This window comes from Eretmochelys imbricata, chromosome 7 (genome assembly GCF_965152235.1).
Source record: "Eretmochelys imbricata isolate rEreImb1 chromosome 7, rEreImb1.hap1, whole genome shotgun sequence".
NCBI lineage: Eukaryota > Metazoa > Chordata > Testudines > Cheloniidae > Eretmochelys > Eretmochelys imbricata.
In genome coordinates, this window is record NC_135578.1 from 102680060 (window position 1) to 102702830 (window position 22771).

A 22771-nucleotide genomic window follows, 5' to 3' on the forward strand; every position below is an offset into this window, starting at 1 on the left:
GGCAGCGACAGTCCTCTTATTTTAGGGAGTGTTCTTTTTCCTTCATAAACAAGCAGCAAATATCTGTTTTCAAAATTTTCTAAACATGCCCCAAGACACATGAAAAGGAGAGCATCTTTTATAAAACAAAACAATCAAGTAATGTTTTTTCCTCAAATTGGTCTTTTTTTTAAAATCATATTTCAAAACTTCCAGATATACAGACACATTTAACAGGTGACTTAAGAAATAAAGCAAATATTTGGTACATATAACAGTCACCCGAACCGTGTGAATACAATTACCCATTATTGCATTCAAGCACATGAACTAAACATGTAGTCCATTTGTACATGTAGATTAAGCTGCCCCTTTTGAAACTGTATAAATTGCTTCACAGATTCAGTGGTAACACAGTAGTCAACACCACTCAGGTGTATGTGACTTGAAACTAAAATCAGATGCTCTACTGTCTGAGTACAGCTACTCCATAATGTCTCTCACTTTGCAACTAAATTATCAATATAATTTTTTGAGGCACTTAATATGAACTGAAAAAAATAATTATGTACCAAAATATTAGTTATTTTATGGATTTGTTTCAGATTTGTATTATCTGTGGTAATTGTTAGGATACGCTACCAGCACTACCAGCTACCTTCGAGACACCACTGACTTCCTGAGGAAACTACAATCCATCGGTGACCTTCCTGATAACACCATCCTGGCCACTATGGATGTAGAATCCCTCTACACCAACATTCCACACAAAGATGGACTACAAGCCGTCAAGAACACTATCCCCGATAACGTCACGGCTAACCTGGTGGCTGAACTTTGTGACTTTGTCCTTACCCATAACTATTTTACATTTGGGGACAATGTATACCTTCAGATCAGCGGCACCGCTATGGGTACCCGCATGGCCCCACAGTATGCCAACGTTTTTATGGCTGATTTAGAACAACACTTCCTCAGCTCTCGTCCCCTAAAGCCCCTACTCTACTTGCGCTATATTAATGACATCTTCATCATCTGGACCCATGGAAAAAAAGCCCTTGAGGAATTCCACCAAGATTTCAACAATTTCCATCCCACCATCAACCTCAGCCTGGTCCAGTCCACACAAGAGATCCACTTCCTGGACACTAAAGTGCTAATAAACGATGCTCACATAAACACCACCCTATACCGGAAACCTACTGACCGCTATTCCTACCTACATGCCTCCAGCTTTCACCCTGACCACACCACACGATCCATCGTCTACAGCCAAGCTCTGCGATATAACCGCATTTGCTCCAACCCCTCACACAGAGACAAACACCTACAAGATCTCTGTCAAGCTTTCTTACAACTACAATACCCACCTGCAGAAGTGAAGAAACAGATTGATAGAGCCAGAAGAGTTCCCAGAAGTCACCTACTACAGGACAGGCCTAACAAAGAAAATAACAGAACGCCACTAGCCATCACCTTCAGCCCCCAACTAAAACCCCTCCAACGCATTATTAAGGATCTACAACCTATCCTGAAGGATGACCCAACACTCTCACAAATCTTGGGAGACAGGCCAGTCCTTGCCTACAGACAGCCCCCCAACCTGAAGCAAATACTCACCAACAACCACATACCACACAACAGAACCACTAACCCAGGAACCTATCCTTGCAACAAAGCCCGTTGCCAACTGTGCCCACATATCTATTCAGGAGACACCATCACAGGGCCTAATAACATCAGCCACACTATCAGAGGCTCGTTCACCTGCACATCTACCAATGTGATATATGCCATCATGTGCCAGCAATGCCCCTCTGCCATTTACATTGGTCAAACTGGACAGTCTCTATGTAAAAGAATAAATGGACACAAATCAGATGTCAAGAATTATAACATTCATAAACCAGTCGGAGAACACTTCAATCTCTCTGGTCACGCAATCACAGACATGAAGGTCGCTATCTTACAACAAAAAAACTTCAAATCCAGACTCCAGCGAGAAACTGCTGAATTGGAATTCATTTGCAAATTGGATACTATTAATTTAGGCTTAAATAGAGACTGGGAGTGGCTAAGTCATTATGCAAGGTAGCCTATTTCCCCTTGTTTTTTCCTACCCCGCCTCCCCCCAGACGTTCTGGTTAAACTTGGATTTAAACTTGGAGAGTGGTCAGTTTGGATGAGCTACTGCCAGCAGGACAGTGAGTTTGTGTGTGTGTGTGTGTTTCCGGGGGGGGTGGTGGGGGGGGGGGTGAGAAAGCCTGGATTTGTGCTGGAAATGGCCCACCTTGATTACCATGCACATTGTAGGGAGAGTGGTCACTTTGGATGAGCTACTACCAGCAGGAGAGTGAGCTTCTGTGTGTATGGGGGTAGGGGGGTGAGAAAACCTGGATCTGTGCTGGAAATGGCCCACCTTGATTATCATGCACATTGTAGGGAGAGTGGTCACTTTGGATAAGCTATTACCAGCAGGAGAGTGAGTTTGTGTGTGTGGTTTTTGGAGGGGGGTGGGGGGGTGAGAGAACCTGGATTTGTGCTGGAAATGGCCCACCTTGATTATCATACACATTGTGAAGAGAGTGGTCACTTTGGATGGGCTATTACCAGCAGGAGAGTGAGTGTGTGTGTGTATGGGGGTGGGGGGGTGAGAAAACCTGGATTTGTGCTGGAAATGGCCCAACTTGATGATCACTTTAGATAAGCTATTACCAGCAGGACAGTGGGGTGGGAGGAGGTATTGTTTCATGGTCTCTGTGTGTATATAATGTCTTCTGCAGTTTCCACGGTATGCATCCGACGAAGTGAGCTGTAGCTCACGAAAGCTCATGCTCAAATAAATTGGTTAGTCTCTAAGGTGCCACAAGTACTCCTTTTCTTTTTGCGAAGACAGACTAACACGGCTGTTACTCTGAAACCTGTTAGGATATAAATATTCAGGCCTGTCTGCAAAGGCCTGTACTTTAAGAATTTAGGTGTATTCTTATCACTTGGCTAGTTAGAGGTATAAAAGAAAAAATCAAAATCACTGTCTGCCAGTGTAAAGTCCTACTCTTACTGTGACAGTCTGAGGCCCTGTTCTTAGGCTAAGGCCTTTGACTAAGCAGCAGAGGCAGCCATAAGCTGGGAAGTGAACGGTCACATCCTCACATTCCAAACTAGTCACATTGAAATAAGGTGCTATTGGGCCATTAGGAATACAATCCTGTCCTGATAGTGCCTATCACCTCCAGAGACAGGGAAGTGCCTAGAATATGTAAAAGAAAACTTAGTTTGATAGTATCCTGTCTGGCAAGAACTCACTTATCAATAGCTGGGATGTGAAATCCTCACTTCTGTATTGTTTTGTCATTATAGTTCCCACTTTGCTGTTGTTTGTCTGTATAATCTCTGTCTGGATCTGTGATTGTTCCTGTCTGCTGTATCATTAATTTTGCTGGGTGTAAACTAATTAAGGTGGTGGGATATAATAGGTTACATAATCATGTTACAATATGTTAGGATGGGTTAGTTAAATTTCAGGAAAATGATTGGTTAAGGTATAGCTAAGCAGAACTCAAGTTTTACTATATAGTCTGCAGTCAATCAGGAAGTGAGTGGGTGTGTGGGTGGGTGTGGGGAGGGGAAATGGGAACAGGGAATGGGGGTAAGGAAATTGGAATCATGTTTGGCTAAGGGCAGGAATGGGAACAGGGACACAGGTATAAGGCTCTGTGGTGTCAGAGCTGGGAAGGGGGACACTAAGGAAGAAACTGGAATCATGCTTGCTGGAAGTTCACCCCAATAAACATCGAATTGTTTGCACCTTTGGACTTCGGGTATTGTTGCTCTCTGCTCATGCGAGAAGGACCAGGGAAGTAAGTGGGTGAAGGAATAAGCCCCCTAAAAAGCATGAACTTTAGCAGCACGCCCAATTTTGCTCTTAGTATCCTAATGCAACTATTGACACCTACCAGGCATAATAATCTCAGGAAACCCCATTTTCCGAGCCACAGCTGTGGACCTATCCACCAAGTGAGGAAACTCTTTCCTAATCTGATGAATATCTCCTGGAAGAAGTTTCAAAGTCACCCATAAACCTGAAGCATAAAATGTAATTATTAGACATATTTTCTATTTTTTTTTAAACAAACACAGGAAAAAAAAAAAAAAGAGTCTTATGCGCTTCAAAAGACAATGCACATAAAAGTTACTAAGCCTTGCCCGCAAAGCATTTACATTTTGCAGCACTAGATTAGAAATAATTATTTAAGAAAAACTTTGAAACAGAACTACAGCTAGAATGCACAGGGTACATCTGATTAGAACAGATTTTAAGGCAAACAATACAAACCAATAGAAAAGCTGGAAATCTTGTGTGTGTGTTGGAGACATAATGGATGTGGCTCATGTAGCCGACACAATGCCTTGTACAAGATTCCACAATTCCACAACTGCGTGCGCAAGGGCAGGCAGACCCCTGTGCCCACACACAAAGTCAATGGGGTTCTGCGTAGGTGCAGCTCTGCACACTCTCACACATGCAGACACACACAGTACCAGAATTAGGGCCCTAGTTGATTTTTTCTCTGGAGAGCATAATGCAATCCATTAGCAGTTTGTTGTCTATTGCATGTTAATAGATGGCAATGATAGGAAGGAATTTCCTCTTTTCACACAGGAGAATATATTTTGGTAAGCATGATGGCTGATTGGGTGGGATGGGATCATCTTTTTCAAATCTAAGAAAACAGAATTTGAAGAAGGGCTTCAGTAAAACAAAACTTAAGTCCAGCGTAGAAACAGTTTTTGCAGTACCATACAACATGAGTATGGATAGACAGGAAGATGTTGGAATCTTCAGTGCTTAATTGGGCGCAGTGAAGTTTGCACTGTGGAGCTGCTATAGCACCTTTTACATAAATTTTGCACTGAACAAGATAAAATAGGTGCCACTGAGTATCCAAGCTGTCCTCAGTAACTGAAGAGCTAGTTGAATTCAGAAAATGGTTATTAAACCATCAATAGCATCGGTCTGCAACTTACGCCTGCCCTCTGATTTTTCATAAATCTTCCAAACGAGACAGTAAAGGGTTTGATTCTTTTCATAGGAAAAGTACAAGGGGCAGCATTAGTTAGAATGGAAGATCTGAGAAGAAAGTATCAAGTAACTGAGGAAGATGTCCCCAACTCTGATACTCTTCCCCAGTGCACATTATCTGGCCATGCCAGGAGGAGGACAGGAGACTCTGGATGCATTTTAATCAGGCTACAACTTTAGCCCTAAAAGTCTGGAAGTACCCAGCAGGTAAAATTTTACAGTACAGGTAATTCCATAACCGTTTACATACCTCGGAGGGGTGAGGTCGGGCTGCTGTCAGTCCACCCCCTTACCCAGCCTGGTCGCCAGGCAACCTGCTTCTGGGACCTCAGCACACCTCTTCCTCCATCAAATGAGGGTTAAGGGTGACTACTGGGGGATGGGGGTTGACTCCCTGCCGTAACAGACACAGGAGACCCGAACAGCTCTCATTTCCACTCCTTTAAAGGATACCTCCTTTAAATACTTTCCAATTTGATCTGATCACTGTATCCACTCCCTAAGGAGTACCTGCACTGGATATCCGCCACAAGCTAACAATGAATTGCATCATCATAGCCTAACCCCTTCCCCCTCAGCTCCCAACCCACTGTAGAGAAGGCAAAAAACCCACCTCGACTTGGCCAATCTGGCCATCAGGAAATATTCCTTCCCAGTCCCGCAAGAAAGGAGTAACTGTCCTAATGCCCACAGCAGATCATGACAAAACCTGGTATTTCAAGTACTTCCATGAGAGGAAGGGTGGGTGCTGCTAAGCCTGGTCCAGGTTTTTGTTTTTGAATAGGCTTTTATTGTACATGAGGGCATAAATAGCTTCCCCCAGACACACACTGGTCACCTGGTGGGAAGGATGGATCAGTGTTCCCAACACTAACCAGGCATGGAGCCGCCTGCCTGTGTAGCAAGTATCTCTGGTTCTCTAACCCTGCAAGGAGCAACATGCTTCCTCCAACAAGCCAAACAAACGGCCCCACCGCTTCATGTGCGGTGAGGTCATTTTTGCATTTCATCTATGGGGATAACCTAGGAAAGTATAACTTGTACTGTATGTACCGTTCTGAAAACTTCAACGATGCCTTTAAAATGTCAGCATTTGCCAACAGACACCATGCAATTACTTCCTGTGCTATGGCACAGATGAGAACTGTGGAATCTCAGACACCAATGAGCGATAACTTGGTAAACAGACTCCTTAATGGAGGTCATTGCAATGAAGTATAAGAGTTAAATAATAACAAAGGCAACTATAGAAGTGAAAGAAAAAGAAGCAATACAATAAAACGGTATATCTATTAAGCAAATTTTATAAAAAAACCGAATGCATAATGTTTGTAACAGGATAAGAACACAATCAGCAACTTGTGCACTCGCAGCAAGTACTCTCCCATCCACTAATTTTTTATTTTTACAGAGGAAGAATCCAAAAGTAAATTTAAGAAAGTTACAATTTAGTAACTTGTAATAATATACCTCCCTACAAATATTGGCTGGAGTGGCAGTTCAAAATAGCAGAAAAACAACTTAAAACCCATTCTCCTCTTTATATTGCGATTGTATAAAAAAAAGTTATGTTATGCACACTTCTCTCATATTTAAAGTATATGAGTGATCAAAGTGTATTTTCTTTAAACCCTTTGCTCAGACACTTTATAAATAGAAGAAAAACAGTGCCAAGAGAAAATTGGTAAACTGAGATTCTGCATTTACTTACACAATGATGAGTTAATCCAAGACCCAGAAAAAGAACAAATCAAGTATATAGCAATAGGGCTGGAATGCATTTAATTTTTTTTTAACTAGTATATATCTTTTATATTTATATTTGTGTCAGTAGAGAATACACTGAATTATCTGTTCAACCTATAGACAGTAATTAACAGTGTTGTTTATTTTGCAGCCCTCCTTTACAAACTCAAAACACAAGTTGGTATCAGTTCTGAGGAGAGTAACTGCCTTGTCATATTGACAGCAGACCAACTGCTTTGACTACAGTTGCTAATAGGAAAAAATGAGAAAAATGGGGGGAGAGGAACACTCCCCCCATCCCTTTGATGGGCCCAGGGCGTGCCAGGGTTCAAAGGCATGAAAGCCAGTTCTTGAAGTCATTGCTTTCAATACACAAACATACAAGAGTGGATAGGGCAGAAATACAGACGCATGTAAAAGTGGCCAACCACTGCATAAGAAGGACAGAAGACAATCTGTAGGATAACAATACTCCCAAAAACGGAAGCGGGGGGAAAGGGGGCATGGAGAGGGAGGGAGGGAGGGAGGAAGAAGCAGGGGCGGGGGGAAAACAGGACAGGTGTCTTTTCTGGTACCAAACAATAGCAAGCAAACAAAAAAAATGAATCCTCCAGTCCAAATTAAAATAGTCAGATGGTGTGAAGCAAGGATATATTTTGTATTCCAGTTTACATAAAGAACAGTACCTACCCTGACCCTTGTGGTTAACTTCTTTAGCAGCAATCACTTTGTTTATAACAGTCTGAAGGAAATCATTCTCCCCTGCCACCCTGGGTGAAAAACGGGATGATATGTTCAGCTGCTTGTGTCGAATGGCGTCATCCAATGCTAGCCTGGAGGATGCACATGACGACCAACACCAGGAAACAAAGGGTCACAGAAAACCAGAAGTCACAGTAACAAGGGAACACAAAAGATCATATCATAGTTGTGACGAAGAGTATTTATTAGTCAACGCAAGACAAAAGACAGGAAAGGTAACAAGAAAGACATAGGAAGATCATTAATCAGGAAAATGCTGACCTGCTAAAGAGAAGTCAAGCAATCCTATGTTACCCTTCCCAACAGAAACATGCATGTGTCAGGTCCCAATCCCACTTCCAATAAATAGCATGTATAGTAGTAAAGAAGAACACTGATCTCCTGAGAGACCCATGTTAAATACTGGAATCCAATTGGGATGATTTTGCAAAAATGTACAGTATGTTAATTCTGTGCAACCTTCAGGACAGCTTCTACAAATTGAATATATTAAGAGGTAGTGTATATGGTTTGATGGATTTTACAGAAGAGAAAACTTCTAAATTTAACTGAAATGGCTTAGTGGAAGAAAAACAGATAATCCATCATTTTGTTATACTAGGTGAAGAAAAGAAAATGTGAAAATTATAAATGAAATACAACATTTACAAATGTCACTTAAGTACCACACCAGTCTTGCCAAGTGCTTCTGACAGCTGTTGTGTTGGTGGCCAGTGAATGAATACAAACACACACACATATGAAAACAGAATTGCATGTAGCACAACAAAAGCACAGCATGAAATGAGTAAGAAAATATGCCTCTTATACACAGTGTTTAAGTCAACATTGGAAACAACGACAAAGCTATTCTTTGTGTGTTTGCACATTACTCATATTCTTGGTGTATACTTTGACGAATATTTTAATTTACTGAAGAAAAACACAACAAAAACATATTGCACACCCTTTTCAAAAGCTGGTTTGTACATAAACACACTATAAATCAGTTTTAATGGAGCAAAAAGCTAAACATTCCATTAGCATCCACTTTTTGATCCACAACGATTCATTTTCTGTGCATACTTCCACACTGTCATTGTTTAAATACAATAAATAAATCTCACAAGGACACGCTTCTTTAAAAGCTTCTACTTTCCTTGAACTATACAACTGTCTTACTGTTCTACAGACTATTATGTCTTATACACAAATTCCACTGTTATCATGAAATACAAATATGAAGTGGCCAGGACTAGAGCCATTCGGCACATAGTGCTAGTCACCTGATTTCTTTCTATAGATTCTGCAATCTCAAATTTTCTGTTAAGCTCCCCAAACATCCCTGCTAACTCTTGTACTTTTTAATTAGACCTAGTTTCCATACTGAAGTTATTTGATATTATATTATATTAGTCTATTGCTCTCTAGATTTATAAAAAAACACTCACGAAATCTAGGAGTAGATTAAGTCAAAAGGGAACTCAGTTATATAACAGCATTGTGGTCTACATTTCTTACAATGGTAAAGCTGAGACAAGATGGGAGAGGTAATATATTTTATTGGACAAAACTTGTCTCTCTCATCAACTGAAGGTGGTCCAATAAAAGATATCACCTCACCCACCTGTCTCTCATATCCTGGGACCAACACAACTACAAAAACACTGCATTCAACAATGGTAAAGCTGAGTATTCATATTTTAATGGGGATGTACTTTTTTTATCCCCACTACCCCTTCCTCATTTTATGATATTAAAGTTGGAATCTTTAAAATCCCCACACATTTTAATTCCTTTGTTAATAGTAAGCACACACTTCTAAAAAGGACTATTTTTTCGTTAAAAAAGGAAGAAAGCCTATCCACATACACACAAATACAAACATTCAGACTTACTCAAACCACAAAAACAAATTAAGAAATCCAAAGTAAAATCTACGTCTGACCTATGACAGTACATTTCAGTGCTTTCTTTTAATCTTAAAAATATCTGATAACACTATGAAGTTTCACATGGCATAGTGTTTCCTTTTATTTCACTGGAAAACTAGTTATACGTATGAGGAGTTATTTCAGTTCCCCATGCCCATTCATTCTTTGGTTTCTCTATCTTTAATTATCTGCCAATTAGTGCCAATTATGGTGGTGATTTAGTGACATGGACAGTCATGTGATACAACCAACTCATTTCATACAGGACACTTAACATCCATCAGACAGTAATAGCTTTTGGTCATTACCAACCTTGACTAGACTGGAACCAGTAACATATAAAGGAAAGAAGCTTAAAACATCTATCTCAAAAATCCTGGGCCCATCTAGTTAGTTCCAGGCTCCTTCACACACAAAAATGGAAAAGACATGTTTAAAGTTGAAGCTAAGAAAGCACTTAGAAATGGGTGAAATTTTTTTTTTTTGGCACCACTATTCATTCCAAATAAATAAGTGAAGAACTAAGAAGGGGGGAAAAATACATTTAAGACCTCATGTGTTAAAATTCCAATCTGTAGCAAATTTACCAACTTCAAAATATCTACATAACATTAGTGGATCAATTTCAAAAGTTGACATTGAAAAGAGTTTTACATTTAATCTGCCTTAAATCCTCTGACAATGCTTACATTATTCTATATACTTACGGCTGAAATGGTATAAAGTGTTGTTTGTCCTCATCATCAACTTTCCCACTAATTATGTCAGTTACATCCATTACTGAAATAAAAAACAAAGCTACTGCAATAAATTGATCAACAAAGACAGGCTAGGGGAGAGACAAACAAACAATGTACTACAGTCGCTTCATCTCTAATGAAATAAATTAACAATGGCATAAAACCAGTATAGTTCTTTTGCAGCATAGGTTCATGTTTCAAATACAGACTCAATTTTCACATCAGTGAAATAAATGGCATCCTCTGAAGCTACTAGTAGATGTGGATACAAGCTTTTGTTTTGTCACATGTACCATCATGTGACATTATTTTAAACTTCTGCTTACATGAACAACCAATTATAACATTCATAAACCAGTCAGAGAACACTACAATCTCTCTGGTCACGCAATCACAGACATGAAGGTCGCTATCTTACAACAAAAAAACTTCAAATCCAGACTCCAGCGAGAAACTGCTGAATTGGAATTCATTTGCAAATTGGATACTATTAATTTAGGCTTAAATAGAGACTGGGAGTGGCTAAGTCATTATGCAAGGTAGCCTATTTCCCCTTGTTTTTTTCTACCCCTCCCCCCCCCGACATTCTGGTTAAACTTGGATTTATGCTGGAAATGGCCCACCTTGATTATCATGCACATTGTAAGGAGAGTGGTCACTTTGGATAAGCTATTACCAGCAGGAGAGTGAGTTTGTGTGTGTGGTTTTTGGAGGGGGGTGGGGAGGTGAGAAAACCTGGATTTGTGCTGGAAATGGCCCACCTTGATTATCATACACATTTTAAAGAGAGTGGTCACTTTGGATGGGCTATTACCAGCAGGAGAGTGAGTTTGGGGGGGGGGGGGGGGGGGCGGAGGGTGGAGAAAACCTGGATTTGTGCTGGAAATGGCCCAACTTGATGATCACTTTAGATAAGCTATTACCAGCAGGACAGTGGGGTGGGAGGAGGTATTGTTTCATGGTCTCTGCGTATATAATGTCTTCTGCAGTTTCCACGGTATGCATCCGATGAAGTGAGCTGTAGCTCACGAAAGCTCATGCTCAAATAAATTGGTTAGTCTTTATGGTGCCACAAGTACTCCTTTTCTTTTTGCGAATACAGACTAACATGGCTGTTACTCTGAAACATGAACAACCAAGAAGCTTATTGCCTCCAGGGATCTAAATCTCAATACAAATCACCACTTTATTAATCGAGGGCCTGGCCTGATGAAGAAAACTATTAGTGAAGTTATTTCTTCATTTGAGAAAGAGAGAGAGAATATTTTAGTCTTCAAATTTATATTTAATTTTCAATAGCCCTGAGATGTGGCATAGTCAGGTGCAAGGATGAGTGGAGGTAGGAAAGGTCATAAACCTTCTTTGAAATAATTCACCTCAGGATCCTTCTATGACAGTGTTCATATAATATTTTGTGAGTATATAGAAACAAATCATGTCACTGCTTTACAAATGACATCTGTAGAAAATGACATTAGGTTGGGTAGTAACACTGCCATATGTTCCTTGAATAGTACTATAAAATGAAAGATAGTAGCCCACCAACGTTCTTCTTTGTTGTGTCAAACAAAAGTTACATGGCCTTTATATCACGATATTGTTTGATTTATATAGGAACTAGGAGATCATTGGCATAATACTGGCGAACAGAGCCATTCAGACACAACCAGCCATGAAATTCCACCCTTGAAAAGAACATGAACACACAGAGCAGTCATGGTCTTCAGATTCTATGTGCATTATTACCATTACGCCCTCCTGGGAAGTTTATACCTCCTCAAGTTTTTGTGATTATGTTGCTCTGTAGTGGCTAGACCACTGAAGGGATATAAATTTACTTTAATTAGAAGGGGGGGAAATTCCATATTAGTCTAAATGAACATGATGAAAGATTGTATATCTGAACATTTCTCTTAATTTGCTGTAAACTGCTGTACTGTATTTAAGAGTACAACAGGGAAAGGTAGAGCTTATTTGAATTTCAACATATGGTTACCTCAGCATGTGCAGAATTCCCTTTACTATAAGGAATAGGTAGAGAATAGTAAGGAACTTTGGGGGCTCGTCTATATAAGGAAGAGGACCCCACTTGCTACTCTGGACTAGCTTCCCACGTGGACACACTTTCTGTGGACTAAGCTAAACAGCCCAAGGGCCCTCTTAAGACACCCCCAAGGTGCCTTAAGCTATTGCACACAAAGGCACTCTTAGTGCACAGAAAAAGTGTCCACACAGGGAGTTGGCACAGAGTAGCCAGTGTGCTTTACATTCACACCCGAGCTTATTGCACACTAACTTCCCCATGTAGACAAGCCCTTAGTTGTCAAAAGCCTTGAGAATTTTTTTTAAATGACCTCCCTGGTGCATGTTTTAATGTCAATAAGAGCCCATTAAAACCTAAATTAATCAATGCTTAAATCTTCTCACTGTGTACGCCATGTGAGCTAGAAGCCTACTTATTACTTATATTTTGGAAAATATTATCTTAACATACATCGTTCTCGCACAACTGTGTGTGTGAATAAAAAATGCCTTCCTTTTGCTTGTGTTTTTATTAAGGGCAAAGTAGTTTGTTTCTGAAAGTAATTACAAAGGGTAGCAGAAACAGGGCTGATGACATATTATGAATTCATGTAACTATGCAGTCAACAATTAAGTTATTTGTGTTCTCCACTTTATTTGAGCAATTTCATCATGTGATTTCTTTGACCTTCCATCTCTCTGCACCTTCTCCTTAATAATTCTGAGTATCTGCCTTTTGTTCATAACCAGCTAAATCACTTATTCCTGAGTGACTTCATAACCTCTAGCCCAGTTGATGCTCTGCCATTTCAAACATTTTAAAAGGTAGTATATTCCACAGGAAGAGAATTAATCTGATTTAAACTCTAAGCTACAGTGCACTTGGACATTTCCATTCAGGTTTTAAAATACCTGATGCTATACACAGAATCCTACAGAATCATAAAACTGTAGGGCTGAAAAGGACCTCAAGAGATCATCAAGTCCATCCCCCTATGCTGAAACAGGACCAAATAAACCTAGACCATCCCTGGCAGGTGTTTGTCCAACATACTCTTAAAAACCTCCAATGATAGGGATTCCACAACCTCCGTTGGAAGCTTAATCCAGAACTTAACTACTCTTATAATTAGAAATTTTTTTCTAATATCTAACTTAAATCTCTCTTGCAAGATTAAATTACTTGTTGTCCTATCTTCAGTAGACATTGGTAACAACTGATCACTGTCCACTTTCTAACAGCTGTTAACATATTTGACTTATCAGGTCTTCCCTCAAGTCTTCTTTTCTCAAGACTAAACACGTCCAGCTTTTTAAACCCTTCTCTTATAGGCCAGATTTTCTAAACCTTTAATTATTTTTGTAGCTCTCCTCTGGACTCTCCCATCTTGTCCACATCTCTCTTAAAATGTGGCACCCAGAACTGGACACAGTACTCCAGCAGAGGCCTCACCAGTGTCTTACATACAACACTCCTGTTTATCACTGCCCAGAACGATATTAGCCTTTTTTAAAAAATGCATCACATTATTGATTCATATTCAATTGTGATCCACCATACCCTCCATAGTACTATCACCTAGCCAGTTATTCGCCATTTTGTAGTTGTGCATTTGATTTTTCCTTCCTAAGTGAAATTACATCCAGTGTAACATATGTATCTAAGATACAAACAAAAGATTTAGTAGCTTGTTTTTTCCCCCTTACCAAAATGCTGACAAAAACATGGAACAATTATTCAATACTAAAAGCAGCTCTTATTTACAGTGAATTCTGACTATGTAAAAGCTAAGAAGAATAGATTACCTGCTACTCCAAAAGGTCGTCTTAGCCCAGAGGTTAGTTTTCTTGTATTGTTGTCTCTTAGTTCCATTCTGCCTACTCTTACAATCTGACAGACAAAACTGATTTTCTCTCTTTTCAGGTCTTTGCTGCCAAGGTCCTAGAAATATTAATTTCCATACATTATAAGAATCCTGTTCATTTCAGGTTCTACTTTAATAGCCAGCAGAAAGACAAGTTGTTGTTCAGAATTTAGTCTTTTCATCTTTTAGCATTAGAATAAGTTATTCTCATGACAATAGAATTTTCATAACAATACTTAAGCCATTAATTTACACAGAAGCCAAAGAGTCCAACTATTTTTGAACAGTTTAAATCTTTTTCACAATTGTCAGAGGTTCAACTTGGCCTTTACCCACATGAACCACAGTTGTCAGAAATTGCATTAGAGTAATTAACAAGGAGTGACTTACAAGTTTCTCCAGGACCTAAATTCAAGTCTGCAGAGGTAGTCTACTACCTGTTAAAACTCTTTAGCATTTTTCAAGATAGGAAACAAAGCATTTTAAACACTGCAAAAACAAAAGCACACTTACAGTGAACACAGCTCGAAGATTATGTAACCTGTCTATGTCTTTAGGCAGCCCAGAACTTGACCATCGAACTAGATAGTTTTCACTGTAAGAACAAGGTTTTTAAAATATATATATATATGTATGTATTTAGATATACATATGAGTTCAGATGTTACAAAATTAGGTTAAGTTCACATTAAACAACCTATTTTTCAGCACTATAAGCGAGGTTCTGCTCAGTAAAGTGATTATACTAAATAGCACCTTCTTACCCAATTGCTTGTTCCTTGTGTGTAAACATTGCCATTTCACTGACTAAATTATATTTTTGGGTTTTCTTATTATTTTGGGAGGGGGAGGGTTTAGTTTCAGTGTTTTACACCTGTTAATACAGGAGTGACAGTGCAGCTCTGGAACAATGAGCTGGATTCTTACTCAGCTCATGAAACAGTAGGACAATTAACTGAGTTCTGTCATTGGTGATGCATGAGCCAAAAGAACCCAGCTTGACTTTCAGTTCTCAGTTTGAGTCTGCATGGCAGGCAATTTGAAAAAAACACAAACCAACCATCTGATTTCCAGACCTAATCTGTTTAGTGAGTCACAAATATGGTACCACATAATTGCATTTTTAAAGTCAGTTTTTAGAGTAGAACCACACTTCAAAATCTAAACCAAAAATGTATCAACATTAACTTTAAGATGCCTACAGAAGTAATTTTATAATTCATATAGCCACATATGGATACTAATGATGAACTTTTACAGGGGTCAAAAAGTAATATACTCTTGTGTCTCTTTAAACCTGATATCACAACAGGTGTGCTTCTCTTTTACTACAATCACAGGAACATTTAGTCGGTGAGCAGCTGTCATTGTGCTTTGTGCATGTAATATGAATAGAAGAGCAATTCTTCTTCAGCCTAGTAGAATGCAGTCCCTGTAAGGAAGCAGGGGATCCAGAACACTCACTCTCTCTGATGACTGCCAAGGCAGCTGAACAGTGAATGAGTCAAGCCTTGTTCATGTGTCATTTACCTCTACATAGGTGGAACTAAAGACAATGAGATAAGGAACACTACAAATTTCTAACGTGCTGAAGCAAGGAAGACTAATCTGTTGCTGTGTTGAATAAAGCAGATGAAGTGCTGTATAATCCAGGCTTCCCAGCTAACTTTCCGCTACAGTTTACCCAGCAAACTGACCTTCTGAAAGCCCTCTCCAATCTGCCGTGACTCCTTGACCAAATCCAGAGAGGCACAAGATAAACAGGTATACATAATGCAACAGACAGACGACACTAACCTGATAAACTTTGATTCTAGTGGGTCGTACAGAGACATCAGGACTTCAGCATCTTCTCCTATTTTGCAGACTACATTTTTCAAATTTACAAATAAAGCAAATGAAGGTGTGGCAGCAAATTTGGCTTGTCTGTTAATATCAATGTTCTGCTTTTGAGACTGTAATTTAAGAGACAAAACAGTCAAATTTAAACAGCACTAACAACTAGAATCACGCCCTTAAATCATATCCTTACATCTTACCCTTCCACTACAAAACGTTTACCTGAAACATTTAGGGCAAAAGAAGTGTGTGTCCCCTCCAGGGGGAAGAAGCTCCTTGCCATTTTCTATAGTGGGAACGGGAAGGGTGCTGAGATTTCTGGCAGGCTACTCTACCTGGATCCTCCTTGGAGTTCTGTTTTGTATAGTTTCTAGCTACCAAGGGGGAATGGACAGAATGGAGCAAAGGATTGAGCTTCAAATTTGTCTGCTAGAACAGAAGAGCTTTCCTTCTGTCTCCACTCTTCTACTTTTTCCCTAGCCTCCTACAGGCTGCAAGGAAAGAAGGGGGAGAAGACAGGATCGCTACTCTGCCCTTTCCCTAGTTCTTTAGTCTTTCTCCACAATGGATGACTTTGGGGCCTACCTCTGTTGTTGCTGCTTCAAGCTTTCCCAAGAGCAACAAGAAGACGACAGTAAACATCACCACAACCTATCCAGACTCTTGTTAATTATGCTCTGCTCCTGCTTGGCAAACCAGTGAGTAGCACCAGAGACAATAAAGCCATCTACATAAAGCTCAAGAAGAGCAGATTTCAAAGTTCACATTTGGATGGGTCCTTGGGAGAGAGAATTTTATTTTTTAAGCAAAGTTTAAATTCTGCAAAATTTTTGCTTTGCCCGCACATTTACCAGGGAACCTTTTTACTTGCCACAGATGATTCAGCAAGTGCATTTTTAAACTCAGGATACGGATGCCATATACAATCCTAATGAAAATATTAATTGATCTGAACTAGAGCACTGTATCCCAAATTAAGCCTCAAGAAAAACCACCATTAATATATACAATTTAATTAAATATGCATCTCCTCTCTCACGTCATCTTCATAGTTCTCTCTCATAGTAATCCATCAATTAATTAATTTATTGGTAGAATATTATATCAACATTGACACTTCTGAAGTATAGGAATCATTTTTTAAAAGGTGGGTAAGTTATGCAGCCCAAATAAGATGAGCTACACAATGTATTTTTGATACTTTTAATCTTGAGAATGCTTCATGGACTAAAACAGAAGACTAAGCCAAATTCCTGCTTTAATTATATTTTATCATTATTTTTGACATTAATTTACATGATTCTTAATTTAAAAAGATAACAGCTGGGGATAGTGTATCTTACCTTTTCTTCTAGTAGTCTTTCCTCAACTTGCTTGGAAGCTATTTCATGAGCTCTGAAAAGGCTGATTGTGCTGGTTTGTTCTGGATCTAAAATGTTGCCATCTTCATCCCTTACAACCAGATCCAAATCGAGAATCCTATGTAAAAAGTTACAGATTACTTATCATTACGCATAAAAGGCCTGCAAGAGTTGCAGAATGTTGAATATGTAATCACAGATACCTGATTTATATGAAAAGAAAAATCTCTTTTTCTGATCTGTCTCATTTGACATTCTGGACAAACAAAGTAAGTAGTATCACATACAAATTGGCTGTCAAAAAAATGAGTTCTAGCTTCTTTTTTAAAAATCTTCCTTGGCAGGCAGTTCCATGTTCCTTTAGAAATCCACAAATCTATAGAAGCAAAAGCTATGAGACCCAGCAAAGGAGATACTAAGACATTTATCATTCCTTAAGGAAGAGTACAATTTTCTGTCAGTAGGATTCAAGTTTCAAGGGTTAGCCTGTTCAGAAAGATTTTTTTTTCCCCATACACACAGTCTATCTTTTGGGAGGATCACCTGTTTTCCACCGTGCCAGCTCCAGAACTTGTCATAAAACCAAGGCATGAAGAACATACAGTTTATATAGCTCCAAGTCTCTCTAACAATCTTGGCCAAGGTCTTAATCTTCCAAATATCCTCAGGGAATTACTCTTTCCTGTTCTCCTGTGAATTCTTGTTTTGGCAGTCCTTTCATCAGGGGTTTGCTAAAACTTAGAGTCCAAGAAATCTCAACTGGGTGAATCCCAATCCAGCATGGAAATGTGTCATACAAAGCCTGACTCTTCTGAGCAGGAAGCACATAGACAGGAGGTAGCAGTTTCTCCTTCCTCTCTTCTGCAGGGAAGACTCTGGACCATTTCTAGCTGGGTGCGGAAGCTGGAGGAGCCACCCATAAAGGTAAAGGAGAAGCCTCATGAGCATATGGAGCCATGGAGTCCTTGACAGCGTGACACACCAAGGACAGGATCCCAGGGAAAATCCCCTCTAGATAATGTTCCAGATTACCTGAAATAAAACACTACCATGTGAGGACCTTAAATTAATGGCCTGAGAGTATCATTCCCATGAGAGGAGGAAACACGGGACTGTTAAGAAGTTGAGCATCCTCCAGTCTCAGTGCAAGAAACTCTTCAATGATTTGCCTTGAGTTGAAGGAGGGAGGGAGTGCCAAGTGCTGTGGTGTTCCAGGGTCTTTGTACAGAACGATCATCTGTCCCTACGTTAGGAGAAAGGATTGGAGTGCTAAAGTTTATTGGTCTGCTGCTCAGAAAAGCTGGGGCAGAGGATGTGATGATTTGGGAATCTGTCTGTAGAAGTCATGAACAAAGTTAGATTACAAATTCTGTGTCTTTACTAGGCTGCAAACCCAATTTTGAACGTGCATCCTTTTGCCTTCTCTGCTGTCTGTTTGCCTCTATGTAGGGCCAAAATTCCAAAGGTTTGGGGCAAAAGAATAACAAAAGAGTTCTCACAGTTAACTGCTCTTCCAGTGAAGGAGAACAGCTCTTTACAAAAGGTGGGCTCCCAACCAGCAGAACAGGTTTAGCAGGGGACAGGTCCTCACGATGACAAAGTCACCTGGCAGGCTTTTCTGGTCAACTGAGAAGGCGGAGCTGGATGTCACCTGACAGAAGGGGCTGAAAGTTATCAATAGTGAAGAGCTGATGGGTCAGAGTCTCTTGTCTCCAGCTGTGTCTCCAGCAACTTAGCATTCAGAGGCTGCATAATGCAGGAAGCCCTCCCTGCTTTCCTGAGCCCAGAAGGGTTCCCAAGGGAAGGAGGGGTTACTTACCCATACAGTAACTGGAGTTCTTTGAGATGTTTTAGCCCTATGTGTGCTACACTTCAGATGTGTGCAAACCCTCAGGCTTTTGACCCGAGATTTTTGGTTGCAGTGTCTGCAAGATCTGCATCTGTGCCTTATACATTCTTATGTTCTGATTCAAGGGCATATAGGTTAGGGTGGACCAGTCGCCGCTCCGGTACCTTCTCAACTAGGCAATCCAGCCAAGGCAAGGACTTCAAAGTAGAGGGGAAGAAGGGCAGGTAGTAGGGCATTAATAGGAACAGAAAATCTCAAAGAACTGCAGTTACTGTACAGGTAAGTAATCGCTCCTTGTTAGAGTAGTTGTCTCTATGGGTCCTTCACTGTAGATGAGTTCCAAGCAGCATACAAACTTCTGGGGGTGGGTGCCAGGATGACCGATCTAGTACAGATCAAAGAACAGCTGCACCAAAGGCTGCATCTGTCCTCGAAGCATGCACAATAGCACAGTGCTGGGGGAAAGTTTGTGCAGATGACAAAAAGGGCAAATGTGTTAGATCTGTACCTCTCCTGTGTTTAAAATGCTTTACAACTACTGCATGCCCCGGGAGAGAATTCTACTGCAAACCAGAAAGTTCACACCTTTGGGGTGCAGTTCTGGGAGAAGATGTGTTTAAGTATGAGGGAGTCTGAAGGGTCAGCATTGAGCCCAGAGGGGCTAGGCAGCTGGACAGCAGTTTCCAGCTCTCAGGATGAGGTGCAGACAGGAGGTCTACACCCACAGCGTGTGCCAAGGGACCCAGAGATTAGAGGGGTGGCCAGATTCCGTTCAGCCTTGAGGGGCTTAAGCCATCCAGGGACACAGAGGCTTGGATTCCCTCTGCAAGAGGGTGCCCAACTGGATCTGTGACAGTGGGCTCTTTGAAATACTGTTTGCTCTGGAGTGGAACATGAGTGCTAAAGAGAGTGGGATTGCCAGAGGACAGTTCAGGAAACCTTGCAATATACATTGACTAGCTTCAGCTCCTACGGAGGGCTACCTGGTGAGGAGCTGGACTCTCCGACTGAAGCCTGAGATAAAGAGCAGGCACGGCATCCTCATCTGCCACTGCTACCACAGGTGTGGACATGACACCCCCTCCTGCCTGTCGTGAGAAGGCAGAGACACTCCTAACCTAGGTTGGGAAGCAGAACGAGAGGATTTACAACAACTGTGGCTACAGGGGCCTGCCACTGGAGATATCCGGCACACCCATCCAGCCAGTTGTCCACTCTGTGAGAAGCCAAATGCATCTGCCTGGAGCTAAGAAAAGCACAGGAGCCATCCTGTGTCTAGAAGAATGTAGACAGGCACGGGGGGGAAAATAATCTAATACTCAGTGACTGATCATTCCACCTTGCAACTATGAACAACAGAGTGGAAACCCACTGGCGCAGATTGTCAAATGAACAGGAGCAGAAACTATGTTGATTTTATCTTTTCATTTCTCTTTAACTTACAGGAGACATTTGTAAAAACATGTTGATGACTAAGGAGTTGTTCCCAAGTGTTTCATTTTGTTTACAATCAGCTTTTCAACCCCAAAAAGACACCTGTCATTGACACACAATAAACTGATCCAGTCTCATAATCTCATATGTACCCATTTAAAAAACAAAAGTCCATAAATCCACAATGATTACGTTTTTGATTATTGCAGCACAATAAAATTAGTATCCTGCCTTTATTTATGTAAAAACCAATTACTTTCAGTAAACAATGGGAAAAGCAAGCACATACATGAAATCCAGACAGTATATATTTAATGCATAATGAATATTTCTTATGTCTGGATATTAAAAATTGTCATTTTATTTCATTTTACGCAAAACACGATATATGGCTGCACTAAAAAAATACTGCACCCTTTAAAATGTGCATATTTACTCAAAAGTTCAAATTCAATTCTCTCCCCTATTCTACAGGGAATGTTTTAATCACTTAATTAGTCCATCAGAACATTATGAATAAAAGACACAGTACAAGATGTTCTATTGTGTTGAACACTGAGCATCTGGACGTTATTCAGAGTAACTTTAACCAACTCCTTAGCCAGATGGTAAAATACAGTAGCCAAACAAATAATATCAACAACATCTGGTTAACTGTCTACTGGGGTACAACAGACCATATCTTGGATTATAAATGCTAAATTACTTACTGAATGGAGTTAGCGATTTTTTTTATCACTAATTTTGCTGATAAAGTACATGGGCACAAGAACTGAAAAACCTGCAGTATTTAAGTAGCAAAGCACAAACTGATGAATCCTCATGAGCTAATCATACTACAGTGGCACTTAAAGAAAGTTTGGCTGATCAATCTTCCATCCCCAGGAGTTCAATAACCTTATATTACCCCACCTTCTCATTATTCAGACTGCTACTTTGACCAGATTCCAATTTTGTGTATAAGCAAGGTAAGATTCCTCGCTTTCAATTAAAAAATAATGTCACAACTGAATAGTACGGCATTCCTCCTTACCATGGAATGATTTAATCTACCATTAACCAGTTCAATTTTCAAACACAACATTCCCTCCATCCGAATAGTTTTCAGAAGGCTTAGCCTTAAATCAAAAGTCACCTCATCTAAGTTGCTGACATATCTGATGCATGCCCCATTGTAACATTTGTCATTGGTTAGGTGCCATTCCTGGTTTTTATCCTCGTCTTCCGGATGAATATAAATGCTTATGAAATCTAATCAACAGTATAACCATTAATACAAGCTAGATACTACACAAGCAGCAGCACAATGAGATACCCCACGTTTCCCAGACAAATCCTCTAGCACTGCAGGAGAGCATTAACAAGTTCAGAGTGCAAACAGCTGATGGTGCTAGAGAGGCAGCTACCGTTTATGTGAATTGGCAAAGGGTTTTGAAAGACAGGAACAATTTATATCTTTCATCTGACCTCAGAAAAATCATAGCTTTAATCTGACATCAAACTGATAGTGTCACAAAGTTTATGAGTGACAGTTTAACAGAAGGAGTCTAGTACACAAATTATAATTTGTACTGTATCAAAAATGCTTTTATATTGCAATTTTTCCCACTTTGCCGTACTCTAAAAAGATTGCTACTTAAACTACAAGTACTACTCCTTACAGAAATACTTTCTTCATGTATATCCGGTGCCTTCGAACTGCTATATAATACGACAAGGCTGATTCCCCCCACTCTCTCAAGAAGCACACCCTATGAAGTAGTCATCACAAACCTGTTTCCATAATCTATTTTGGCAGTCACTTTCTTTTTCATTTCCTTGAGCTCATCTTGGGGTAGAGTTCCAGAAAGTATCTGTGATCTCCATTCAATAAGATCATATATCATATGTCGTACACTGTGGAACATATCTCTGTTATCTTGCTGTTTGAAAATAAAATAAACAAGACTGTAAATGTTATTCTAAAAAGGTAAATAACTAAGCACATTTTAGAGTTTTTATATGACATATTAAAAATATGGGCCATGAGATTCAAAACTAGGTGTCTAAAGCTAGGCTCCAAAATTAGAGGCCTGGTTTCCAATAGTGCTGAGCATGTAGCTGTCCTCTCAATGGCAACTGTTGGGTTCTCAGCACTTTTGAAAGTCTTGTCTCCTATTAAATACTGATTTAGGAACC

General features: G+C 40.0%; 1 protein-coding gene across 1 annotated transcript in view; it reads right to left on the minus strand.

Annotated features, from left to right (window-relative positions):
• Positions 1 to 22771, minus strand: part of DOCK1 (dedicator of cytokinesis 1) — a 549703-nt gene that overhangs the window by 459397 nt on the left and 67535 nt on the right. Inside the window, exons 6-13 of the mRNA XM_077822901.1 lie at positions 22367 to 22515; positions 17293 to 17428; positions 15908 to 16065; positions 14624 to 14705; positions 14052 to 14187; positions 10191 to 10263; positions 7499 to 7641; positions 3936 to 4061 (exon numbers count right to left, since the gene is read on the minus strand). Coding sequence (XP_077679027.1) covers positions 3936 to 4061; positions 7499 to 7641; positions 10191 to 10263; positions 14052 to 14187; positions 14624 to 14705; positions 15908 to 16065; positions 17293 to 17428; positions 22367 to 22515 — 1003 coding nt within the window. The remainder of the gene's footprint in view (positions 1 to 3935; positions 4062 to 7498; positions 7642 to 10190; positions 10264 to 14051; positions 14188 to 14623; positions 14706 to 15907; positions 16066 to 17292; positions 17429 to 22366; positions 22516 to 22771) is intronic.